The sequence below is a fragment of the Gadus macrocephalus genome, chromosome 8 (genome assembly GCF_031168955.1).
Source record: "Gadus macrocephalus chromosome 8, ASM3116895v1".
Lineage (NCBI taxonomy): Eukaryota > Metazoa > Chordata > Actinopteri > Gadiformes > Gadidae > Gadus > Gadus macrocephalus.
Window position 1 is genome coordinate 23,293,146 of NC_082389.1, and position 24,089 is coordinate 23,317,234.

Sequence of the window (24,089 nt, forward strand, 5' to 3'; positions counted from 1 at the left end):
TTAATATCAGAGTGACTCAGCATTTGTTCATGCTAGCAGAGACATTTGTGGAGTATTTATTTGGGGAATAATACATTTTAAAGTAAAATGACGTATCTTTAATTTACTGGGTCGTCAATCTTCAAATATGCCAAGGCGTTGTTCTTATTATGTTCTTATTATCAGGGTTGCATATGCTTTATGAAATTAAACTGTTCTAAGAAGAGCCATGCTAAATATAGCCTAGTAACATACCACAGCCACTGCATCGCTAGCCAACAGGGACGGCATGTCCAGCACCACATAATACGCCACGTTGGTCAACAGGTAGATTATGGTCACTATGGGCATAGAGACGGCAATGGCCAGTGGCAGGTTCCTGAAACCAAACAACCACTACTGAAAAATAATTACTATTGCCATTAACAGTTTCATAAAACAATTGCAATAGTTTATCCAGACAAAATCTATTTATTTACTGGCCTTGCGTTCTGAATGTCATATGCTGGGAATGGGAAAAGGCTATACAACAAAATATATTTTTGAAAGTGGCTTTTATGCTATCAGTGTTAAAATGATCAGTCAAGTAAGCCATATACTACACTTAACAAAGCTATATACTATACTATGTGTTAAAATACTGCATATATAATAACTGTATTTATCATGTCATCACCTATTCAGTAGAACAATTTTAGGTTTCATTACATGCTCCAACATATATTACCAAACCCGCAGCTGACAGAGGGTCATTTGGAAATAGCCCATCTGTTTCCCTTTTAAAAACAGGAAACCGTGAACAGGCCGTATGAAACATTTAGATCAGAGGTTAGGTTGGGTGTGCGAGTAAACTGTCAGTTTCAGAGTGAAACTGAGCTACAAATTGAAACCATGAAGACTGCATGCTTCTGTGTGTGCTTTTGTATGTGGTGTACGCACTTGTTTGTTTGCATGCCTGCCTGCGAATGCAGCAGGACATTTTAGTGTAGTAGCTATGGTAAATTCCCCAGCGAAAGATACTGGGTTTGATCCCAGATGTTGGTAGCTCCGCCTGGCCTGTAGGAGTCATTCTGTAAGAGGCCTGCCCCCTATACATTCTCCTCAATCTCTTGTATCTGAAGTCAATGGAAGTTGCTTCCTGAATAAATACCGTATTGGTCCGAATATAAGATGACCCTGATTATAAGACGACCCCCCGTTTTTCAACACAAACATAATATAATAATAATGCCAGTAAAGGCCACGGCACTTTCAAGGCAAAATATGTACAGTATGATTCAAAATTAATAACAAGCAATAATCAAGCAACATTGGGAACATTTTTAAATAACATAGAAAAATACAGGCCACATATTTAACTAAACTTAACTAAAATTCGCCAAACTTCTCCTCCGATCTCTCTCTATCGCTCACACACGTCCTCTGCCCCACTGTGTTTGCTCTCGCTGTCATCGCTCCCCAGCTGCTCCGCTTCCACCGGCTCCGCCCAAAGCGCGTTTTCTCTGACGTATTCAAAAACTCTCCGGTCAACCTCACTGAAATGGCCACTTTGAGGACCACGGTAGGACTGTTGACGTCTTTGAGACGTTATTTTGGTGCTCGCCATCTTCTTACGTTACACTCCGTGACCCCAAACTTCTTGGCAGCTTGGCAGTTGTTACTTGACTCTGCCTTATTGACGACCATTATTTAAAAATTGGCATCATAGCTCCTCCGCTGTTGTTGATTGACCTGACCCACTTTTGAGCCACTTGTCTCTAATGGTCAGCCTGTCTTTAAACACCGGTAACGGTCTGGTTAAGGACGCTGGACTACTTCTTCCCGGAACCAATTTCTGGCGCAACCTGCGGCCGCGAATGTGTATTGACATTTAAAGGGAGAGGCGAAGAAGAGAAACTGCGCTCTGAATACTAGACCCCGAATATAAGACAACCCAACTTTTTCAGACCTATTTCGAGGGGAAAAAAGGCCGTCTTATATTCGGACCAATACGGTAGTAGCGTAAAAATGTGTGAGGGGGGGCGATATGCTACCTCTCCGGATTCTGAATTTCCTCTGTGACGAAGTTGAGCGTGTCCCAGCCCGAGTAGGAAAAGAGTGCAGAGTAAAGAGCCAGGGCAATGGCTCCGGGCTCCGAAGAAGACCCTTCGAATGGAGCGTCAAAGTTCCTCGTCTCCCCTGGAAGGAGACAAGAAAACCACCAACATTAACAGGATTTGCTTCAACAGACACCGGCGTCATACGCCGCAATGCACTCTGGTCTCCGTGTCTCGATGTTGAACTCACCTGAAGAGATCTTGAGGATCCCCATGATGATGACCAGGATGAGCGCCATGAGCTTTGCGTACGTGAAGATGTCCTGGACAAGCGTTCCCCACTTCACGTACGCACAGTTGATGAAGATCAGTACACCTGGACCAAGCAATAGAATGAGAACATTGAGACAACAAGAGGTTAGCTGATAAGGTCAGCTGGTTTCTAAACGCACTCTCCGTTGAACCATGAGAGTGGGCTCCACTGTGAAGGAGAGGGGCAAAGGACAAGTGTACAGCACAACTATTAATACACATACGTTTGCAGAAGTGTGTGGCTCTGCTCCAAATTGTCCTGTGTGCGAGTTGTGTGCATGAGCGGTAGACAATAGATAGCCTTACTATCTTTGGGTGGGGGGGCTGGAATAGAAAGTTGGAACAGAAAATGGTATCATATACCGCTTACTTAGTCAAATTGTTCACACTGGGGCCATAGCTCTTTAAATGGCGGCCTATTTTACAACCACTAGTCCTAAACTTGTATGCAGGCGGTCTAAACTAAACTTCACACATGGCTCAAAGGCTTGTTTCTGCTCGCTGGAGTAAATAGACCTTACATAGACAAGCAGCAGCGATGAGTCGGATGGCGTCGTAGGGGGGATGGCAGGTGGGGTACAGGGCCTCCACCAGGTAGTTGGCGAAGGTGAGCGAGATGACTGCCTGGCTGGCAGGCTCGATCAGCAGGATCGACGTCCACAGGCGGATGAATGCCGGAAAACCACCGAAGGACTCAAGGATGTAGGCGTAGCTGGCGCCCGACTTGGTGATGGTGGTGCCGAGCTCGGCGTAGCAAAGCGCGCCGAACACGGAGAAGACGCCCCCAAGGCCCCAGATGACCAGTGACAGGCCGTAAGAGCCGCTGTGCATCAGAACCCCCTTGGGCGACACGAAGATGCCCGAGCCGATCATGTTGCCGACGATAAGGCATATGCCGTTGATCAGCGAGATCTCCCGCTTCATCTGCATCTTCTCAACCTTCCCGCCCGTCGCCTTGAGATCCTCGACTGATGGAGCTTGACGGGTACATAGCGCCCCCGAACTCTGACCCCCTTCCCCCATACCCTGCACCAACACACACTGTTACCGAGACCACGGTGCCACAGGTCAGACGTTCAGTTCAACACTCAAAAGTGGAGTGGATTGTGTTGTCTTACTTTCATGTGATGGTTTTCAAATGCAGATTGTATGCCTTTAAATTGTGATTAAACACTTAAGCGTGTGAAAGTCAAACCAACAGTTGATCTATATACGCTCCATATACCTTCAAGAACCACCTACAAGGGTGAGTCAGAAAATATGTTGATTCATTAACACTTATACATTGCAATATCACTGACAGGAAACCAAAAACACGTGAATGAAAACAAGAGGGAACTCACCTTGTGTGTTCACCATAAAAAAAGAGAACAAGGAATCCTCACGCCAGCACTACACTGGAATGTTTTGAAGTCAAATTGAGCAAGGCACCACATGAATCACATCTGAGGGGGTAAGCAACAAGCCTGTCAGTGTTGCAATCGCTGCCTCCCGGTTCCAGCCAGGAGGGTTTTTCCAACAGCATACACTACTCAACACTACTCACCACATCCCGTCCCCCAACCGTCTATTTTGAAAGGGAGTAAGGCTCCTCCTTTTCTGCGTGAAGCCTTAAAGGGAACTGGGACACAATTACAGGCCTGATGTCTCGTCATTAATTCATTATTAGTATTCCCATATCTGCAGCACAGCATACCCAGTACTTTTGACCTACAAGAACTAGGGTTAGTTTCAGGCATTGCAATGGCAGAGCTGTATCCAGAATGTCATCTAGGATGTTTACTGAAGGCCTTCTCCTGTAGTCCTAAACACAATGTGTGCTCTGACAACATGCCAAAGACACACAGCCCTACCATGGCTCCATGTACATGTACTTGTAAAGTAATTCAATGCATTGCATGCCTGCAAAATAAAGCACACACCCACACACCACAGGTCAGAAAAAATAAGTTGCGTAATTTAATAACACTTCCCTGGAAATTATTAGGTTACCTTGGAGATAACTCCTCCCAAGTAATTGCAATTACAACATCTCTCTGTCATGTCATCGTTTTAGACAATGGTAACAAACAACTTTAAATGATAGCGGTCCACGATGGTGCGGTTATGTTCGCGAAAAGGATTATGGCGTGTTGTTAAATGTTGGGGGTAAAAATTGCTGCTACTCGAGGCGATGCGGGCCACACACACCTTGTGGAACACATGGTCCACACCGGACATACCCATCCCATCCCTCAGGCGTCCCCTGCCCCAAGTAGGACCGGCAGCTGCCGAAGGGGCTTTGGCGGAAATGCAAGCTGCTGGCGTCAGTTAGTCGTCAGTTAGTCTGTGGGCCTTGCCTGTCTTCATGGTGCCAAAGAGAGACAGGACTTTCTTCTGTGTCGTTTCCATCATATTCCGCCTGAATCTTCAGAGCAACTTCCTGCATGCGGCTTCGCCAAGCAGCCATTAAAGACGATTTTTAGTTTTATTCATATGTGTGTAAAAACTGCAAATGCAAATGCTGAACATGATATATTATATCAAAGACACCATATATCCTACTGAGTAGAATATGGTAGAGGTGCCTCCTGTTAAGTCCAACACAAGCCATCCTTCAACTACTGCAAGTTATGCACCTTAATGACAGCATTACCTCAGTGCCGCACTTAATAACAAATCACAAACCATGAAGACTATATTTTGAACTGCCATGAAATGCAGTGAAAGAAGACACAGCTACTCTTGTTCTTCCATTCATACCTAACACAACTTAAATACGTATCTAATTTAGACCAACTGAAAATACTTAACATTTTTATAAATAAATGGACATACAAAAAGACTTATGTACAGAGCAATACATAACTGAACCTCCATAAAACTTTTTTAAAAACAACATATAAGCAACAACGGAAGCAGTCGACCGTATTCAACGCCAACTCCAAAGAATTCATCATCTTCCTTGCGACCGTTTCATACCGCTGTATCAACCGCTGCAACTTTATGAATTCTGTACTGTATGTCTGACTGTCTGTCTGTCTGTCTGTCTGTGTGTCTTGGAAACCAAAAAACCAAGATGTCCGCCAGAATCCCAGAAGTCTCCTTATTTGACCCATTTTTGTGGAAGCTCCCTTCATGAGCTGCCCCATCAGTCCACTTCAAGGCAGCCCTGCTGATCTTCTTTTGCTGCTGCTGCTACCTCCTCTCGGGGCCGGTGTCACCAAGGGAGAGCAGCGGGGCGCTGGGCCCCGGCGTCACCGGGGACACGATCACGGCTGGGTATGGCTGCAGTCTATTCTGCTTGTTCCTGTACAAAGTGTGCACTACCAGGCGGCAGCAGTCCTCGCTGTGCCGGTGGGCGGTGTCCAGCAGCTGACGTACCTTGGCCGTGCGCGTGGGCTGGTTCAGCACAAGCTCATAGTCCTCGCGCATCAGGAGGCTGCGGGCCAGAAGGGCATCAAGGCTTTGGTTCAGGCAAGCCTCCGTCATGTTCTGCACGATCTCCTCGCGGCGAGATGTCATCCAGCGGCCCACCGGGCCCTGCTGGGGCCCCGAGGGATTGCTTGTTGCTTGGTGAACCAATGCCGGGTCTGGAGCCCCTGGGAGAGGAGAGGGGACATTCTTTTATAGAAATACAAAATATTTAGTAAAAAAAGTGTGTCAGTGGGGCCTGATAATGGGACCGACCCCCTTTCCACCGCCCCTCTGACAGATCTGGGCTAGAACACTAAGGAACGGTAACTATCAGTGAAATAGGCCACACACTAGAATCTGTTCAATGCTGTTTTTCACATAGCCCATTCATGGGATGTTTTTCTATTTTTATTGTGAAAAAACATCTTTCAGCTCTATCGGATAAACCATTTAGCATCAAATAATGACGTCAGAGTAGTGCCAGTCACAGCTCTTGAGCGGCTGTTGGGGCATGAAACAAAACCTGGGATATGTGGAGTCAGCTTTCCTCAAAACACACTCAGCGCTGTACCCCCCTACACTTTGACGTCTTTCTATGCGCTATCAACACAAAACTTTACACAATATCTAAGGGGGGTCCACCAAGTAATCGGTCCCTGGATTTCTCTGAAGCAGACCTGTGATTGATTGAATGATGACAGCTAATTTGCATAATCATATTTGTGCGTAAATCTGTCATTACTGTTATTTTTTAACAGATTCAAGAGAATTATGATGACATAAAGTTTGGCATTATCAAGGAGCACGTAGACAAAATGTTGGGTCATTTTTTTGATTTTTTCCAAAACCTTCAAAGTGCAGCAAAATCTATCTAGATGGATGTTATGGGTCTTCGATTCAGCATGTCAGATAAGGCCCAAAGCCCCCATTCACTTTCAATTTTAAATAATAATATTATAAAATGTTATAAATAAAATAATAAATCAAAAACAATTTATCATATTATTATTAGGGGTCCAAGCCAACAGGTTGGATCCCTATTGTTTTTGTAGCGATTCTTATTATTATACTTACCTCCTTCAAAGTGGTACCACAGCCCAAACCGTAAATGGTGCAGACACGCCAATTGCATGACTAGATCCAGATCTGTTCGGACTACGCAGACAACAAAATCCAGACCTGCCGGTCCCTATGTGGCGCTATACCAAGGAATACGCGTTTGGGGCTATAACTCCCACACCGAACCTCCCGCAGTCCAAAACGTTATACCCACAGATTCACTGGAGTCTGCTTCATATTTTGGCATAGGCCACGCCCATTTGCCATTTTCACAAAATCGCGAAAACCGCTAAACTGTCTTTTCGCTACTCCTCCCATATTTCTTGCCCAATCGACACCAAACTTTGCACACGACATCTTCAGACGCATACAAAAAAAATAAAAACAAACACTTTTGTGATCCGACCATCGACGACGAAACGGTAGCGTTTTTAATATTTGTTTATTAGCTACGTTACACGTGGAAAATCATAAATCCCAAAAAATCATAAATTAGACATCGGATCGAGTCCAAATTTTACACACATGTCGGTGCTACCCTTAATGGCGTTCGATAAAAAATTCGGAAATTTCTGCCACGAGAAAAATTCTCTTCGGAAAATTACGCCACAAGGCGGCGCCATAAACGACGACGTTGTGTATTTTATACTTCCCCCCCTAAAAGTGAGTCCACAGCCCAAACCGTAAATGGTGCAGACACGCCAATTGCATGACTAGATCCAGGTACGTTACCGCTACTCAGACGACAAAATCAAGACATGCCGGTCACCGGGTGGCGCTATACCAAGGAAAAACGCGTTTAGGGCTATAACTCCCACACCGAACCTCTCACAGTCAAAACCTTTATATCCACTGGTTCACGGTAGCGTTTTGAATACATGCTTCGCGATGTGCCGGCGAAATGCACATCGCTTGGACCCCTGGATAACTGCTTGCAGTTCTAGTTATTATTATTATGTTACGAAAATGTCACTGTACAGCAAAATATATATATCCTGGCTGACATTATGGGTCCATCAGCCAAAAATGTTCAGCATGCCAAATAAGGCAAGACCATCAAGTTTCAGATTTTTTCTGTAATCGGGGGGGATATGCCGAGCATTTAACTTTGACCACGATTTATAGCGCCACCTATGGAAACTTTGGCACCAAACTTTTTGAGCATCTCCTTCCTGGGAATACAAATGTCGTTGGCATTTGAAAACTTTGTGCAATCAGGGGCTGAGCTATAAGCGTTACCATCCAATATATTAATACATAAACCCTACAAAGACAATAGGTATCCACAGATACACTGTGAATAATAAGGGAGCTGATAGCAATAGTGTGGTTTGCTTTGCAACCACACTTATTCTCTTGCCTGGGAATACACCTCATCCACAGCTTATATGGACCACTGGTGTGTGTTTACATAACCTATGTATGTGAATGATTTGGTGTGTGTAACTCATGGCAAACACATGCAATCACACACATTATTTCCACCTTTCATCATTACTCATAGATATTCATAGATGTTAAGCGATAACTCCAGTCATAACATACCACTCTACTAATGAGAATGAACAACTTTCCAAAACCTGTTAGGTTGCGTTACATTATGAAGAGGATACATTATGGAGTAAATTAGACATTACGGGATGAAAAATAACAAGATAACTCTTGGCCCCCACCTTGTTCCTGCAATTGTACGATGGGCATGACGAGGAAGTCGTCCGTTGTCTGTTGTTTGAGGGTCTCACACATGGCGACGCCCCCGTGGCAGTAGGCATGGCCGGGGTCCTTCATGGGCCTTGTGGGCGTGGCGTGGGGACAGTTCATGTCCTGGTCGGGGCTTAGGTCCCTCAGGGGTGCCGGACGTTCCAGGGACTGGCATAGGAATGACGCCTGAACTCCGTCTGAAGTGGGGTCCAAAGGTCAATAGGAGGAACAACAAAGTGAGGGTGAATCTTCAGCATGGTAGAGATTAGAACTGCAGCGGGGGAATTACCATGTTTGGTCAGGACTTGGGATTTTTCGATACCAGACATTTAGTAGTCGATACCAATACCAGTGAAATTCCACGATTCTCGATACCCAATTCGATACCACGGTAAAAAAAACTAAAACAAAACAATAAATCGTGTATTTCAACATACTCATTTATTAAAAACATTTGAACATTACAAAATACAGTGGCAATGCCTTGTAGCCTTCAAGTAAGGAATAAAAATAAAGAACAGTGTCAAACAATATAAAGTGCAAAATGAGGCATTATTCCTTCTTCTTTTAAACCTGGATAGTAAATAAAATAGAAAACCTGCGTCCAAAGGAAGCACAGCAGACCTGGATTAACAACTTGAAATTATTTTATGTCTGCAGTACCTGGGGAGAGTGTAGAGTCTACACCAGGGGTCGGCAACTGGCGGCCCACGGGCCATAACTGGCCCGCCAGACAGATTATTCTGAAGTTATATGAATTTATTATTATTATTATTATTTTTTTTTTTTATATTGATTATCGAATATCTATATCTGTTAGCTTAAATGTAAAGGGCCGGATACAGTGAACTTTATTTTTCTTTCACAACCGCTTTTGAATTTAACTTTATCAAGTCCTGCTACTACTCCCGGAAGGTTAGAGACACACTCATCACGGTCACGCGTAAACTCCGAGGGGCTGAGCGGGAGCTATTGGAAACCATGCAATATTAAATTAAACAGACCCCCCCTCTATAGGCCTATATACAACAATCTAGGCGACCCAACATTACGTATTTTTGTGTGATACTGCACGTAGAGAAAGGCAGGAGCTGTTGACAAAAGTCCACAAAAGATTTAAGTCGCCAATCTCTGAGACTTTGCTGTTGAATACAATTAGAGTCTCTGATGAGGCTACTTCGCCTACAGCTCTTCTAACGGTGGGCAGGGTTTGTGTGTGTGCGCAATCAATCAGCACCCGCCATGGTGTGTGTGCGTGTGCCACTGTATTTAATTCTAGACAAACCAGAAAGGGGGCTATGTGCTAAATACCGAAATTGTCATTTAAACATGCGCCGATCACGTGAACGGACAACTTTTTTATTTTTGTTTTTGCATAGTCGGCCGAACTGCGGATCACTTCCGTGAGGTCCCGAACCGTGAGGGTTGATCCGTATGGATGACAGGAAATCCGTGAGCCGTTGTACCACTATAAACTAATGAATTTAAGCGTTGCGTTGGATATACAAATTAATGCATGGTTGATGGCTTGAAATATGTATCATGTTGAGTAAATGGTGGATGGATTAAGTGGGTTGAACTGAGGTGTGTGGTGGTTGTTTGTAGTGTGGCGCTATGTGTGCATGCAAACGGTAAACGGGGAAACTCGGTAGGCTCTGTGGAAATACGACCCTCGCTTTTCACAGTGTATTTCAGGATAAGTCAACTTGAATTCTTTGAATAAATCTGGATGTCTGTCTTTGAGGTGCTTCGATAAGTTGGAAGCGTTTCCTCCTTTCGTTTGAAAAGCTCAATGGCACCGTTTGCATTTAGGTTTTGCGAATCTATTATTAATCCATGATCATCGGCCTCAAACGCTAGGTACTTCCAGAAAAGACTCTTGCTATTTTTCGAGGCGGAGCTGTCACAGCTTGTAGTTACCATCTTCTGTGTTCCTTTGGCATTTGACGGCAGACTACAACACTTGTAGGTTTATATGCTGCCCATGTGACGTTCGGGGGAATTGTATCCCCGGTACCTACGGTACTGTAGAAGAACGAGTACCATCACGTTTTTAGAATTGTGGCATCAACTTGTTACCGAAGTATCGGTTCTCCCGACATCCCTAGTCAGGACGTCTGCAGACATGAATCTGCAGCTTGTTTATTTTGAAAATGTGCTATTTCCAGCTAATGATTCCACGTGTACATTGTGGCAGACTGCCGGGAGGAGTGAGGGGAGTGGTAGGTCTGGCAACCTGCTGGCTCCATCCCAAAGCCTTACATGGACTTCCTCCTTTTAACCATGTGAAGGGGAAGTTGGAGCTAGAGCTGGAGCTAGGGAGGCTAGGGTAAGCACAGGAAAGGCAGGATCTGTGTGATCGCCTGGCAGCGTGGTACGCCATAAGGGAGAGAGATAGGTGGAAGGTGTTGGACGGACATTGGACTGGAGCATAAAGGAGGTGGATGACGAGGCCGTAGAGGGAGACGAGGCCGCAGCGGAAGACGAGGCCGCAGCGGGAGACGAGGCCGCAGCGGGAGACGAGGCCGCAGTGGGAGACGAGGCCGCAGTGGGAGACGAGGCCGCAGTGGGAAACGAGGGCGCAGTGGGAGACGACGCAGTGGGAGACGGAGACAACGCTGTGGGAGACGGAGACGACGCAGTGGGAGACGGAGACGACGCAGTGGGAGACGGAGACGACGCAGTGGGAGACGGAGACGATGCAGTGGGGGACGACCCAGCACAGGGGATTGCAGAGGCCCTGTCCAGGAGGGTTGCTCTAGGGAGCCGGACCGCCCCTCCCTCCCGGTCGGAGCTGAGATGGAGGGTGTGTGGCAGACTGCAGGGAGGAGTGAGGGGAGTGGTAGGTCTGGAAACCTGCTGGCTCCACCCCAAAGTCTTACATGGACTTCCTCCTTTTAACCAGGCAAGCCTGGGGATCGTTAAGCAGGGGTGCTGGGGCTTAAGAGGGCTAGCAAACAGACATGTGAAGGGGAAGTTGGAGCTAGAGCTAGGGAGGCTAGGGCAAGCACAGGAAAGGCAGGATCTGTGTGATCGCCTGGCAGCGTGGTACGCCCTAAGGGAGAGAGATAGGTGGAAGGTGTTGGACGGACATTGGACTGGAGCATAAAGGAGGTGGATGACCCTTTTCCCACCCTGGTTTTGTTTACAAGATGAATAAACCATTCGGCATTTGAACTGCTCTCTGTGTGTCGTGTCGTTTTATCTGTTCAACTTGGTAGCGTGGAAACCCCACACCCACAGGCCCGCTACAACATATATAAAGAGAGACTAAGAATCACATGTATCTCCTCAATGGGTGCCAACTCAAACCTGCACCCTACTTAAACCAAACACACTGTAATTCTACTGCAAAGATTCAACAAGTAATTTGTTTCATCAGGTTAAACTGAATGACCATTCTGGTATTCCAACAGCGCAGCCATTAATGCCCCCCATTCCCGTTTAGAATTACCTTTTCTAAACTAGAGGGTGCAATTCCGAACAAAATGTATGATTGCATGTTGGTCCATTAGCCTATTTACATGCCATATGCAATACCATGCCTTCTAAGGCACGGTAAATGGTATAGAATATGGCCTCGTTCACAGTGCAAGCAAAAGTGGACATAATTTTCCTGTGAACATTTGTGTTCCTATATCAGATACAGGTCAGAGTTCAGGCAACCTTTCAGTCACTGGGTCATTCTGACACCACTCTGAACACACAGTGAATGCAAACATGGAAAAGAGCTGCTAATGAGGTCATTGGAGGGACAAGTGACAATAGCAGTTAATAGTAGTAATGTCTATAAAATCAGCAATGAAGATAAGATAATAGCCCTTGACAATGAAAAGAAACAAAATCTGTTTCAGTGAAACCATCATTGCACATGCAATGATGGAAGCGTGCCATGAGACCTCTTTGTTATTGATCTTTTGCTCATGCGGGTCTGTCGGACTGACCAGTTTGATCTGGAATCCGATATTGGCCACATTTTAGTAAATGATGTGAACAATCAAACAGTAACGTTAGATGTGGGCAATAAATCTGAATTGGGCAACAAGGCGTGAATAGTGAGCGGAGCCTATGTGTGCAGGGTGTCTAACCCAAGGCTGACATGTGGTAAGGAATGTCTGGCATCTCAGAATGTCTGGCAGACATCAGCACTGTCAGACAATGTCACCGGAAGCTTAACATCAACAAGACTGAGCTCCTCCTTATGCCAGTGAAAGATTGCCCTAACATGGACTGACTGACTGGTCACTGTCGAGGAGATCGCTGAATGTGTAAAATGCATCAGCATTTTCATGTGTGTTTTCCAGCATACGTTTTATGTGGGTGTCTGTCCAAATTCCCAGACGGTCCGACAATTTGCTGCTAGTCTTGGAGTTACCGTTAATCAAACAATAATTCCCATAATGTGCGGGACTGAGCGGGTGCCTGTTACTTCCAAAGAGGTCATCATATGCTTTGTAGAACTGGATCGGACCGAGGTGCGTTCGCTTTCACAAATCAAGCGAACCGTACCAGGGTTTGTTTGGAAGCGAACCGAGACCAGCTGATCAGGGAGGTCTCGGTCGGCTGATTTGGTGGTTGCATTCATGCCAACACAAACGTACCGAACCAAGGAGACCAAACTCGTTTAGTGCGCACAAAATGCTGTTGGTGTGAAAGCACGAATAAACTGCTGAAACAGAAGTATCTTCATGTAATCCATTGATTTCAACAATGTAACTGTATTCTAAATACCAACAATTTCAATTGTAACTGTAACGGAATACAGTAATAATATAATTTGTATTCTGAATACGTAACGCCGGTACAAGTATTCCGTTTCTCCCCAACACTGCTTGGTTCTATGAACATCCTTAATGTACCGACAGTGATATATTGTTGTTTCACTTTCTTATGACAAATGTACTTCTTGTAAGTCACTTTGGTTAAAACTGTCTGCTAAATGCCCTAAGCATAAATGATAAGGGGCTAGCATGCTAGATGCGTTGCATGGCATCATACCAAGTGGCTTTATTACCTTTAGTTGGAGGGGCGTCGATGCTGGTGAGGAGCCCTGGCTGAGATATGTCAGTTTCCTGAGAGGAGGCGGAGCCTGAGGAGGTGGAGGATTCCTATTGGAGGGGAAGACACACCGGCTAAACACACCGGCAACACTCAACACTCCTTGGAGTTGGCATTTGAAAACATTTTTAAATATCTCATCTCATCTCATCTCATTTTCGTCCGCTTATCCGGGGTCGGGTCGCGGGGGAAGCAGCTCAAGCAGGGGGCCCCAGACTTCCCTTTCCCGGGCCACATTGACCAGCTCTGACGGGGGGATCCCGAGGCGTTCCCTGGCCAGTGTTGAGATATAATCTCTCCACCTAGTCCTGGGTCTTCCCCGAGGTCTCCTCCCCACTGGACGTGCCTGAAACACCTCCCAAGGAAGGCGCCCAGTGGGCATCCTTACCAGATGCCCGAACCACCTCAGCTGACTCCTTTCTAAGTAAAGGAGCAGCGGCTCTAATCCGAGTTCCTCACGGATGGCTGAGCTTCTCACCCTATCCCTAAGGGAGACGCCAGCCACCCTTCTGAGAAAACTCATCTCGGCCGCTTGTACCCGCGATCTCGTTCTTTCGGTCATCACCCAGCCCTCATGACCATAGGTGAGGATAGGAACGAAGATCGACCGGTAGATCGAGAGCTTTGCCTTGCGGCTCAGCTCTCTTTTCGTTACAACGGTGCGGTAAAGCGAACGCAATACCGCCCCCGCTGCTCCGATTCTCCGGCCAATCTCACGCTCCATAGTACCCTCACTCGCGAACAAGACCCCGAGGTACTTGAACTCCTTCACTTGGGCTAAGGACTCATTTCCTACCCGGAGTAAGCAAACCATCGGTTTCCTGCTAAGAGTCATGGCCTCAGATTTAGCGGTGCTGATCCTCATCCCAGCCGCTTCACACTCGGCCGCCAGCCGATCCAGTGAGTGCTGAAGGTCACAGGTCGATGATCCAATGAGGACCACATCATCTGCAAAAAGCAGTGACGAGATCCTCAGACCACCGAACTGCAATCCCTCCCCACCACGACTACGCCTCGATATCCTGTCCATGTATATCACAAACAGGATTGGTGACAAGGCGCAGCCCTGGCGGAGACCAGCACCCACTGAGAACGAAACTGACTGGCTGCCGAGGACGCGAACACAGCTCTCGCTTTGGGAGTACAGGGATTGGATGGCCCTGAGGATAGACCCCCTTACCCCATACTCCCGCAGCACCTCCCACAGTTTCTCCCGGGGGACCCGGTCATACGCCTTCTCCAGATCCACAAAACACATGTAGACCGGATGGGCATACTCCCAGGCCCCCTCCAGGATCCTTGCGAGAGTGAAGAGCTTTCCAGCTTTCCTTTCCAGCACCTTGGAGTAGACTTTACCAGGGAGGCTGAGAAGTGTGATACCCCGGTAATTGGCACACACTCTCTGGTCCCCCTTTTTGAACAGGGGAACCACCACCCCGGTTTGCCACTGTACCCGACTCCCACGCGATGTTGAATAGGCGTGTCAACCATGACAGCCCCTCAAAACCCAGAGCCTTTAGCATTTCTGGCTGGATCTCATCAATCCCTGGGGTTTTTAAATATGTGGATAGTAATTATAGAAATTATTGTGGCAGGTAGATAATTCCTTCAGAATATTTAATCAGCCACTTAAAATCAGACATTTGATTTATTCCAGTCTGGAAATGTGGAATAAAACACTGCATAAGTACAGGACAGTAATAATATAAAAAAATAGTGAACGAATGTCAAATAAAAAGGGGAAAATAAACTAAATGTCTATGTAACATGGTGGTTGTATCAGAGCAGGATACATACCGGCCAAGGCCTGGGGCTTTCCTTCAGAGAGTCCATGGATATCTGTGCCTCCTTCTGGCAGACTGCCTGGCCCGGAGAGCAGCTCACACTCCTCCTCTAAGGTGGGTCCAACACAAGAAGAAAGGGTATTTTTGCTTGATGAACCATCCTTCCAATTTTTTTTATTTTGTAATCTTTTTGTAAAACTTGATAAATGCTGACTAATGAGACAAAAAGAAAATACTATTCTAAAAGATAAAAGATGTGAAACCGAGGCTGAAAAGAGGAAGGGTATTTGCAACAGGAAAGGAAATGAAATGCGTCTTCAAACTCTATGTCACGGCTCTTGCCCAAAATGATCTCCAATATGAGTCTTCATAACGCCACACCATGCAACGTTTCGCTGTACACAGCGGTTTGAGCAACCTCACCTAGCCCCAGAGACTAATCAGTTTGACCTGACCAGTTGAGGCTGCTTTAAAACAAGCCTTCAAACACACACCCACCACAGACCCAAAAACTCGGATTTCTGACCAACCTTTGACTTCTTGATTTCAAAGACGGCCTCTAGGAAGTCAATGTCGTCATATCTCCTCAGCATGGGCTCCAGCTCCATCAAGCACTCTTAGAGACACACAGTACACATTCAAAGTGTGAGTGAGTGATTGTGTTAGAAATGTGTCCCTGAATTAGGGCCTATTTTGCATTTCCTCCGCAATTGACTGAGGTTGATCAATGAAGACGTTTGCCAAGTGCTACGATGCAGAACTTCTAGAGAGAAGCGTGACTGAGCCTATCCAGGAACCGAAAACTTAAAGAGGCGGGGTTACGCCTTATTTCCCGTTTGTTATATGGTTATTCTACCGAAGTGTGAGAGTGGGCGAAGCTTTTAGAAGAGAACTTTAAGAACAGTTTATCTAGAGGGGCCAGTCTACAGTGTGTTGATAGATTAACTAGATGAGGCTCACCTAACCCCTACCTGCTTCTTAATGGCTTTTATTATGTAAGCGCCTCCTATATGCATTAACAAAATAGTACACAGTATTTGCTGTCACACATCTTTTACCAAAGATGGTGCCGTCCGTACGGTGCCACTGGAACGTTTTTGTTACCCTGAGCTTTATTTACCAAATCCAATGACCTGCAAGCCCCTTTATTTGGGGGGCCCTGTGTTGTGTTCTTACGAAGTAAGGTGGGCCGGTCGTCAGGCTCGCCCGCCCAGCCGCAGGTCATGAGGCGGACCAAGGTCTCTCTACTTGGGGTGTCGGCCGGCAAACTGCCTGCACCCGTGTCAGGGCGGGTCCCGTTTATCACGCAGAACATAATCTGCATGGGGTTGATCGTGTCTGACACACACACACACACACACACACACACACACACACACACACACACACACACACACACACACACACACACACACACACACACACACACACACACACACACACACACACACACACACACACACACACACAGATTAATTTGTATTGCTACGATAATGAGATAGTTAAATGCACTTTGACAAGGAATCCATTTCAGAGTAGGAGCTGTTCAACTACTTTATTCAATGTGAATTTAAAAATATACTTCCATATACGCCATCAGTCTGGTTACCTTCAAACGGAATCTGCCTGGACAGCACTTCCCACATGATGATGGCGTAGCTACAAAGTGAACATAGAGGGGGGGAACCCGTGAGGGACGAAGAGCATGGTGTCACTAATGTAATTCCCCTTTTCTTTAAAATAATTCACCTTCTGAAAGCTGGCTGTGGGTTGGATTGTTCGGTTGGCAGCTACTTAGCCATGCCATGGTGTGGTCTATTGTCTATCAGTATGCTGAAAATCCGGTTCAACAAACTTCCAGAAAGTCTGCCTCAACGCGGTGTACTCTTTTAAACCAGGGCTTAAAACGTTTCCGTCTGTCTATACTGTCGCTAACATCCACTGTTATGGATGGTGCTTCAAGTGTCTTTAAAAAGTTTATTCTTACACATGTAAAGCACTTTGAATGGTCTTTGCTTTGGGAATGAACTATGAATGAGTATGTTTCTGATTGGACATGGAAGAAAAGCAATTAGTATGTTAATAGACATGGTGGCCTCTCTCTGACCTGTACATGTCATACTTGACGTCCGTCTTGCGGATCCTGTTGGGATGGTACTCCTCGGGGGGCATGTAGATGATGGTGCCCCCTATCTCTGTAGGTTTGGACCCAGAACCTTTACTGATGGACAACTGCCGCCATTTGGACAGGCCAAAGTCTGCAATCTAAGCAGCCGAACATGAGCATTACAAGTTTAAAGAGAAATGTATTTCTTGTTCTTGTTTCACTCAGTTAATCTAAATACTGTTTTTTGTACTCTGCAGATTGTCTATAATCCATCTTAATTCTTGAGTAAGGAGACCAATGTTGTTGCATAAGGAAATACATTTCCATAATACATTAAGCAATCACATGCATTTTTAGTCCATCACAAGATGTATTTTTGAATGACCCTGGGTCATTTGAAAAGAAGAGCACAAGCCTATATAAGGGATTCCACAACAGATCCAACAGGACCACTGAGCCATAAACTGAGCTGGAAAGAAAATATATTCAGATTCAAATCCACTCTTTCCCTCCACTCATAACAAAAGGTTTAATCAAAACTGAAAAGGCTGTACACTACTCAAACTGTATTTCCCTTATCATGCGTGCACCACACACACACACACACACACACACACACACACACACACACACACACACACACACACACACACACACACACACACACACACACACACACACACACACACACACACACACACACACACACACACACACACACACACCTTGACGTGAAATTCCCCGTCCAGCAGGATATTCTGTGTCTTGAGGTCGTGATGCAGCAGTGGCGGGGTCATTTTATGGAGGAAGTTGACCCCGAGCGCGATCTGGTAAAGGATCCTCAGCCGCAGGGGCCAGTGGAGATGGGGATACGAGTCTTTCTGTACAACATAGAGACCAAGACTCACTTCAGCAATTATCGCGATTAACCTGTTGTTATTTATCCATCTTCACTTTGGTTGTACTATCGTTATCATTATGTTAAATTAAGAGCCGACTCCAGGTGTGTGGATCCCAGTGCGTATGTGTTGCATTCCGGATACTTAGCTGAGTCAGTGATATTGATTTATATTGTATTGTTCTATTACTGCCTACTCTCTCTAACCTCCATGCTTCCTGCCATTCTGCCCTATGTATTTTAACTTATTATGTTGTCCTTTCTATGTCTATTTTATCACGTTTTTGGTATATTTCATTGTGTGTTTTATTGTGTGTGATGTACAGTGTCCTTGAGTGACCTGAAAGGCGCTTTTCTAAATAAAATGCATTATTATTATTATTATTACAATAACTGCTGTAAATATAAATCGGCAGATTATCCTATGGTGTGGGGTCTGTTAGGATTGGATTATTCTTCCCCAAACCTGACAAGGCAACGCGCATTCGCAATCATAATATTGAACATGTTAAATATGATCCTATATCCTGTGGTGAGGGGGAGCCCAGAGCCGGCCAGGTCCACAGGGCTAGGATTGTCAACCTGGAGTTCGGTTTTGAGGAACACAACTGACTTTGCCACACTTAAAGACCAAAACAGTAAAATATTGTGTGGTTTATAGGCAGGTGAGGTTTATAGGCAGGTCATGTTTTCTTGTTGAAGGTGGTTTTGAAAAGCACAATTTAAAACCTTTTCCTCATTTTGACAAGACTTTGGGATAAAGACAGATTTGTTCATTGAGATGATTTCTATGATCATGCTTCACTAAATAATCAAAATAGCTATTGTGCAGTCAGGGACCACATTGAGGGAAGTCCCTCATGGACTTTCCCTCGGGGGTAAATTATGTTGTCACAAGCTATTGTGAGATAAAGGATCGAGAATAGTATTCTATATTCTCTTTGGACATAGTGAAACTTCACCCGATCAAATGCAGGAGTTGAAATTACTAATTTCAATCACTGGGGCCAAGAATAAATAAATAGATGAATAAAACATGAGATGTATACGGGCTTGAGAACTATTCAAAACTGTCATCAGAAAAAATTTAACTGAAATAAGGAACAGATCGATGTCAAACATGTTGGCACAAAAATGTCGAAGTAATAAAACAGAATAATTGTACAAATAAATACAGCAAATAGAAAGTGTTTACATTTGACATTTCGTTGCATTCAGGGAGACATTACTTAAGAATGAGGAACCACGGTGATAACTTAGTTCTCCTTTATGTTAAAAAAGACCAGGCCCCATCAATGGGTGAATGTTATGTTAAGCTTGACAGCAGCAAATCCTTACACATTAACCCACGCATTAACCAACCACTGCAAAATACCAGTAAGCCTAAATAAGGTCATTACCTCGTGGAGCAGGCGGTCCAAAGAACCATTGCACATGTACTCTGTAACGATACAGAAGAACTCTGGCTCGTTGCACACACCGTAGATCTGGATGATGTAGTTGAACCTGGCTTTGTGGAGTACCTCAGCCTCCTTCAGCAAGCTATTTCTCTCCCTGCAGCACACACACACACACACACACACACACACACACACACACACACACACACACACACACACACACACGCGCGCGCGTTGTCCATAGCCAGTGTGATTTAAGGAAGTAATATTAAAGATTACTGCGAACAAATTAACATAAGAAGGAGATGTATCAAGGGGGCTTAGGGAAAAATAGCGTACCTTTCGCCAACTGGAGAGTCGATTTTCAGGCACTTGATGGCTACAGAGGTTCGCCAGTCCGAGTGCTGAGCCTTGAACACAGTGCCGAAGCCTCCTTTGCTGAGGTAGTGTAGATCAGTCAGCTTCTGATAAGGGATCACCGGCAGGGTGCTCGTCAGGGTGCCGATGTTCACACAGCCGATATGCGTGTGGTGTGCGTTGTGGTCCATACTCTTCAAAACGTCCCGCCGATACTCACTCCAACCAAGTAATAACCTAACTACTGGATGCGCAATTCAACATTAGGACTAGGCTTACTGTTAACATATAATACGAATTTTTTTAAACCGAGTTCAACGGGGAAATCAGCCGCTCATTTCCAGTAAAGCCCGTGTGCTCAGGGTCGTCAGCCCGTCTCTGGTTCACACTGCCTGTCTTTCTGTCCCGTCAGATGACAGAAGTGAAAGCCCTTGAGGGGGCGGGCTGTGGGGAGGTCTGACTCGTTCTTCCGGTAGCTTACTCAATAATGTAGCTGTTATTGTTTCTATAATTCTTATTATTAATTTATTGTGCGATAAATTTATGAGCATTAAATTACCTTATCAATTAAGAACCGTGTTTGTCTGAGTGTGTGAGTCAGTCAACAGTCCAGTCCGTTCACGTTATTCCACCAAAAGCAAACAAACACCTTTAAGCACCTTTTAACAACAACAACAACAACAACAACAACAACAACAACAACAACAACAAAAAACAACCACAATATTGCCATTATTTGTGAATAAATTTGGTTAGTTATATTTTAAGTTTGAAAGACTTAAGGCAACACATTATAGCCCATAGCTGTGTTCGAAATCGTTCCCTATTCACTCACTCACTATTCCCTATATAGTGTTCATGATATAGTGCACTATTTAGGGAACGAACAAACGAGAATTCGGACACTACGCTGAACATTTCAAAACGTCATTTGCGTCAGTAAATGCGCCGGGTATTTGTGTGACGCAGACAGATGCGCCCACATCATGTAAACAAATCGGGCACTCACGAAGAAAGCAGGAGGTTGTATTGATGTTGAATGTTACATTTCCTTGTTCAATTTTTACTAAATTAATTTTGAATGTTAAATATTCAATGTTAAATCCCAAATAAATTGTTGACATTTCTAAACAAAAGCCAGGGGGTATACCACAAACCTCGCTGAACATACCCAGGCTTTCTTGGGAAAACCTGGCTCGACAGAGCCGCAACTCGCAATCAGAGTTAAATGGTACCACGACGCTCACTTTATGCCGCGTTTCCACTGCAGGGTGCGGAACGGATCGGTTCGCAAAGGTGCGGTACGGGGAGCTTTTCCACCGCCAAAAGTGGGCGTGACCCGGACTTAGCTGTACCCGTTTTGGCCTGAAAACGAGACGAGACGCCTGAAAGGGTCCCGGGAAATTCTAGCTACACACCCCCTCCGTTGATTGGTCGACAGAATCATCACTTCCGGGCGACGTGGGGATAAAAACAAACAAACAGTAGCCTCAAGGTATTATTCTTTACAATTAACATGTCGCGTAAAACGCTTGCTTGGGCGAACAAGGAGGTGGAGATGTTCGTCTGCATTCTTGGGGAGGAAGACGTTGTTAACGATGTTTACGTAGCTGCCACGGCGATCGACATCCGGCCTACCTTAAAGGGTACTGTCGGCGGTGGAAACGCGACCTCGGAACTGAGCTGGGCTATACCGCCCCCTCGCTACCCCACCTTTGCGAACCGATCCGTTCCGCACCCTGCAGTAGAAACGCGGCATTAGATTAAATAGGCCTATCTCACAACTTCCTGGTTCGGGGTTCGATTTTGCCTTCACCGGGTAAAGGGACTTCCGGTCGAGTAGTCCATGATATTTGACAATGGCGCAGTCAAAAAACAAAAGCTTCTGTTGTGTACCTCTATGATCCAATTACAAAACAAAAACAACCTTATTTACATTTCCACGACTTCCCAACTAATACCCAATACAGCAGTGGATCAGGGCGTTCAGACGGGATGAAGGAGTTAATTTCGTAATTCAGAAGGGGAGTACGCTGGTCTGTAGTCGGCATTTCTCAGCGGCTGATTATAACGACGGGAGTGCTAGGCTGAATACTGGAGCTATTCCCAGTCGTTTTGACTGGAACAGCTACACCACACAGCCCCGAAGAAAACACCTGTGTATAAACGGGTGTCAGCTCAAAAAGATGAAGGAGAGGACAAAACAAACGGACCGGAGAGGTACCGGGGAACATGACTACACGACACGCCCCCCTGGGCCCTGCCGGTAAGTAGATGTGTGCTAACTAGCTGTTATGTCTGTTATTTGTGTTCAACACTTGTTGGGCTATTGTATACTTTTGCCAAACATGGCATGGTTAACGTTAAAACATTCAATCAACATCAGACGTACTGTTAAACTGGGGTTGCATATTAATTCAGATTCAGCTTTATTGGCCAGGTTTGCGAACAAACAAGGAATTTGATTTTGGTTTTTGCTCTCTATGTACAACACTCAACATTTAACCTATTGTTAATATATAAAAAAGAAAAACAGAAAACAGTACAAATAAATAATAATAAATATAAATAAACTGTTAAGTATACAGTGTGGCAACCCCACGCCATTGGCCAGGGGCCAGCCGCTGCAGCACCCGCCCCGTGGACGGGTGGTGGAAGGAAGATACCTCCCCCTCCACCCAGCTGCACTAGAGGGAGCATCAACCGGGTCCAGGGAATCAAGAACATTGGGGGCACCTGGGGGACGGGGACGAGAGAGGAGCTTTAAGGGCTGGGGACGGGTGAGACAGGGGAGAGGGCTGACGAGGAAGAGACGTGTGGTTGAACCGAGGTGCTTTAACCAAACGTTTTCCCCACCAGGAGTAAGCCGGAGGCGTCGGGTGCTGTTTCCCCACCGACCCCGAGGAATTGCTGGACCAGGAGGTCCCGTGCCCTTATTCCCGATTACGGAAGAACCTTAGTTTATATATGATTTCCCTTTTGGTGACTGGACTTACAATAAAACCCGTTGCACCGCAACCCTGCTTCATTCATTAATTCCCAAATCCCCGCCGCCGACGAAGGGGGTTGCCACAGTGGTGGAGGACGCGGGCAACGCGATCCCTGGACTTAAACACAACCCAGACCACGATGGAGCACGCCGACCAACCCGCCACGAGGGACGAGGAGATAGATGTCCTACGGAGATGCATGGTCCGAATGGCCGAGCAGCTCGCTCGGGGTCCTGCATCCGCCGCCCCCACGAAGAGGCTGACAAAGATGGGACCGGACGACGACGTAGAGGCGTACCTTGAGGTGTTCGAGCGGACCGCGGACCGTGAACAATGGCCAGCGGACCAGTGGGGCCACATCCTAGCGCCCTTCCTGACCGGGGAAGCTCAGCGCACCTACCGGGATCTCAACCCCCAACAGGCGGGGCATTACCCGACGCTCAAGCGGGCCATCCTCGCCCATTATGGACACAGCCTCCCCGCCCAGGCGCAGCGCTACCACGACTGGAGCTATGAACCGCTCGGCTCAGTGAGAAGCCAGATTTCCCAACTCATCCGGCTGGCCGAGCGGTGGCTCGTAGAAGGCGACGGCCCCCCTCTGCTGGATCAGCTCGTCATAGACCGCTGCATCCGATCTCTTCCCCCCGGCGCCAAACGCTGGGCCTCCGGGAACCAGCCCCGAACGGTGAACGATCTCGTGGAACTCCTCGAGAACCATCAAGTAACCCAGCGGCTTTGCGGAGGAACAGCCCCGCCTCCCGGAGGGGGGGAGCCGCGGACCGAGCGACGCGGACGGATGACAGAGACCCCGCGCTCCCAGACACCGGTCGTCCGAGGCCCCGCCTACCCGGCTCAAAACACCGTGGCCCGCAGAGGCCCCGCCCCCCCGACTCCGAGAGAGGAGTGGAGGTGCTACACCTGCGGCCAGAAGGGCCACCTGGCCCGCCACTGTCCCGGCGCAGGGGACGTGTCAATGCCCACGGCCAGTCCGTCCGACCAGAGGGGAGGAGCC

General features: G+C 46.3%; 2 protein-coding genes and 2 long non-coding RNA genes across 9 annotated transcripts in view; 1 reads left to right on the forward strand and 3 right to left on the reverse strand.

Annotated features, from left to right (window-relative positions):
- LOC132463659 (Y+L amino acid transporter 2-like) overlaps positions 1 to 4,317 on the reverse strand; it is a 31,703-nt gene extending 27,386 nt beyond the window's left edge. The window contains exons 1-6 of one of the 5 annotated variants that reach the window (XM_060059961.1): positions 3,874 to 4,317; positions 3,671 to 3,772; positions 2,849 to 3,565; positions 2,266 to 2,391; positions 2,013 to 2,157; positions 235 to 358 (exon numbers count right to left, since the gene is read on the reverse strand). In XM_060059961.1, coding sequence (XP_059915944.1) covers positions 235 to 358; positions 2,013 to 2,157; positions 2,266 to 2,391; positions 2,849 to 3,350 — 897 coding nt within the window. In that variant the 5' untranslated portion in view covers positions 3,351 to 3,565; positions 3,671 to 3,772; positions 3,874 to 4,317. The other 4 variants (XM_060059960.1, XM_060059962.1, XM_060059959.1 and 1 more) reach the window with 4 other exon arrangements.
- On the reverse strand, positions 431 to 2,006 carry LOC132463661 (uncharacterized). Its single transcript, XR_009527099.1, has 2 exons — positions 1,770 to 2,006; positions 431 to 1,736 (listed from the first exon to the last, which is right to left on the reverse strand). It is a non-coding gene; the product is annotated as an uncharacterized LOC132463661 (long non-coding RNA).
- Positions 4,318 to 5,383: 1,066 nt separating the features above from the next.
- Positions 5,384 to 20,501, reverse strand: ripk2 (receptor-interacting serine-threonine kinase 2). 2 transcript variants are annotated; one of them, XM_060059957.1, is made up of 11 exons: positions 20,070 to 20,501; positions 19,731 to 19,884; positions 18,158 to 18,313; positions 17,433 to 17,590; positions 16,935 to 16,984; positions 16,502 to 16,663; positions 15,856 to 15,941; positions 15,339 to 15,434; positions 13,504 to 13,591; positions 8,456 to 8,698; positions 5,384 to 5,908 (listed from the first exon to the last, which is right to left on the reverse strand). In XM_060059957.1, exons 1-11 carry the CDS (start codon positions 20,276 to 20,278, stop codon positions 5,505 to 5,507), a joined length of 1,806 nt encoding a protein of 601 aa, XP_059915940.1. In that variant the 5' UTR covers positions 20,279 to 20,501; the 3' UTR covers positions 5,384 to 5,504. The 2 variants fall into 2 exon arrangements, with proteins under 2 accessions (XP_059915940.1, XP_059915941.1); XM_060059958.1 differs by having other exon boundaries at positions 8,456 to 8,680; positions 13,498 to 13,591; positions 20,070 to 20,500.
- LOC132463660 (uncharacterized) lies at positions 8,557 to 14,045 on the forward strand. Its single transcript, XR_009527098.1, has 2 exons — positions 8,557 to 8,698; positions 13,504 to 14,045. It is a non-coding gene; the product is annotated as an uncharacterized LOC132463660 (long non-coding RNA).
- Positions 20,502 to 24,089: the final 3,588 nt, after the last annotated feature.

Coding starts and splice junctions, on each gene's coding strand:
- ripk2 (XM_060059957.1), bottom strand. CDS start 20,278: ATGGACCACAACGCACACCACACGCATATCGGCTGTGTGAACATCGGC. Junction 17,591..18,157: donor ACGGGGAATTTCACGTCAAG/GTGTGTGTGTGT, acceptor TCGGCTGCTTAG/ATTGCAGACTTTGGCCTGTC. Junction 8,699..13,503: donor CAGCATCGACGCCCCTCCAA/CTAAAGGTAATA, acceptor CCTCCTATTGAC/CTTTGGACCCCACTTCAGAC.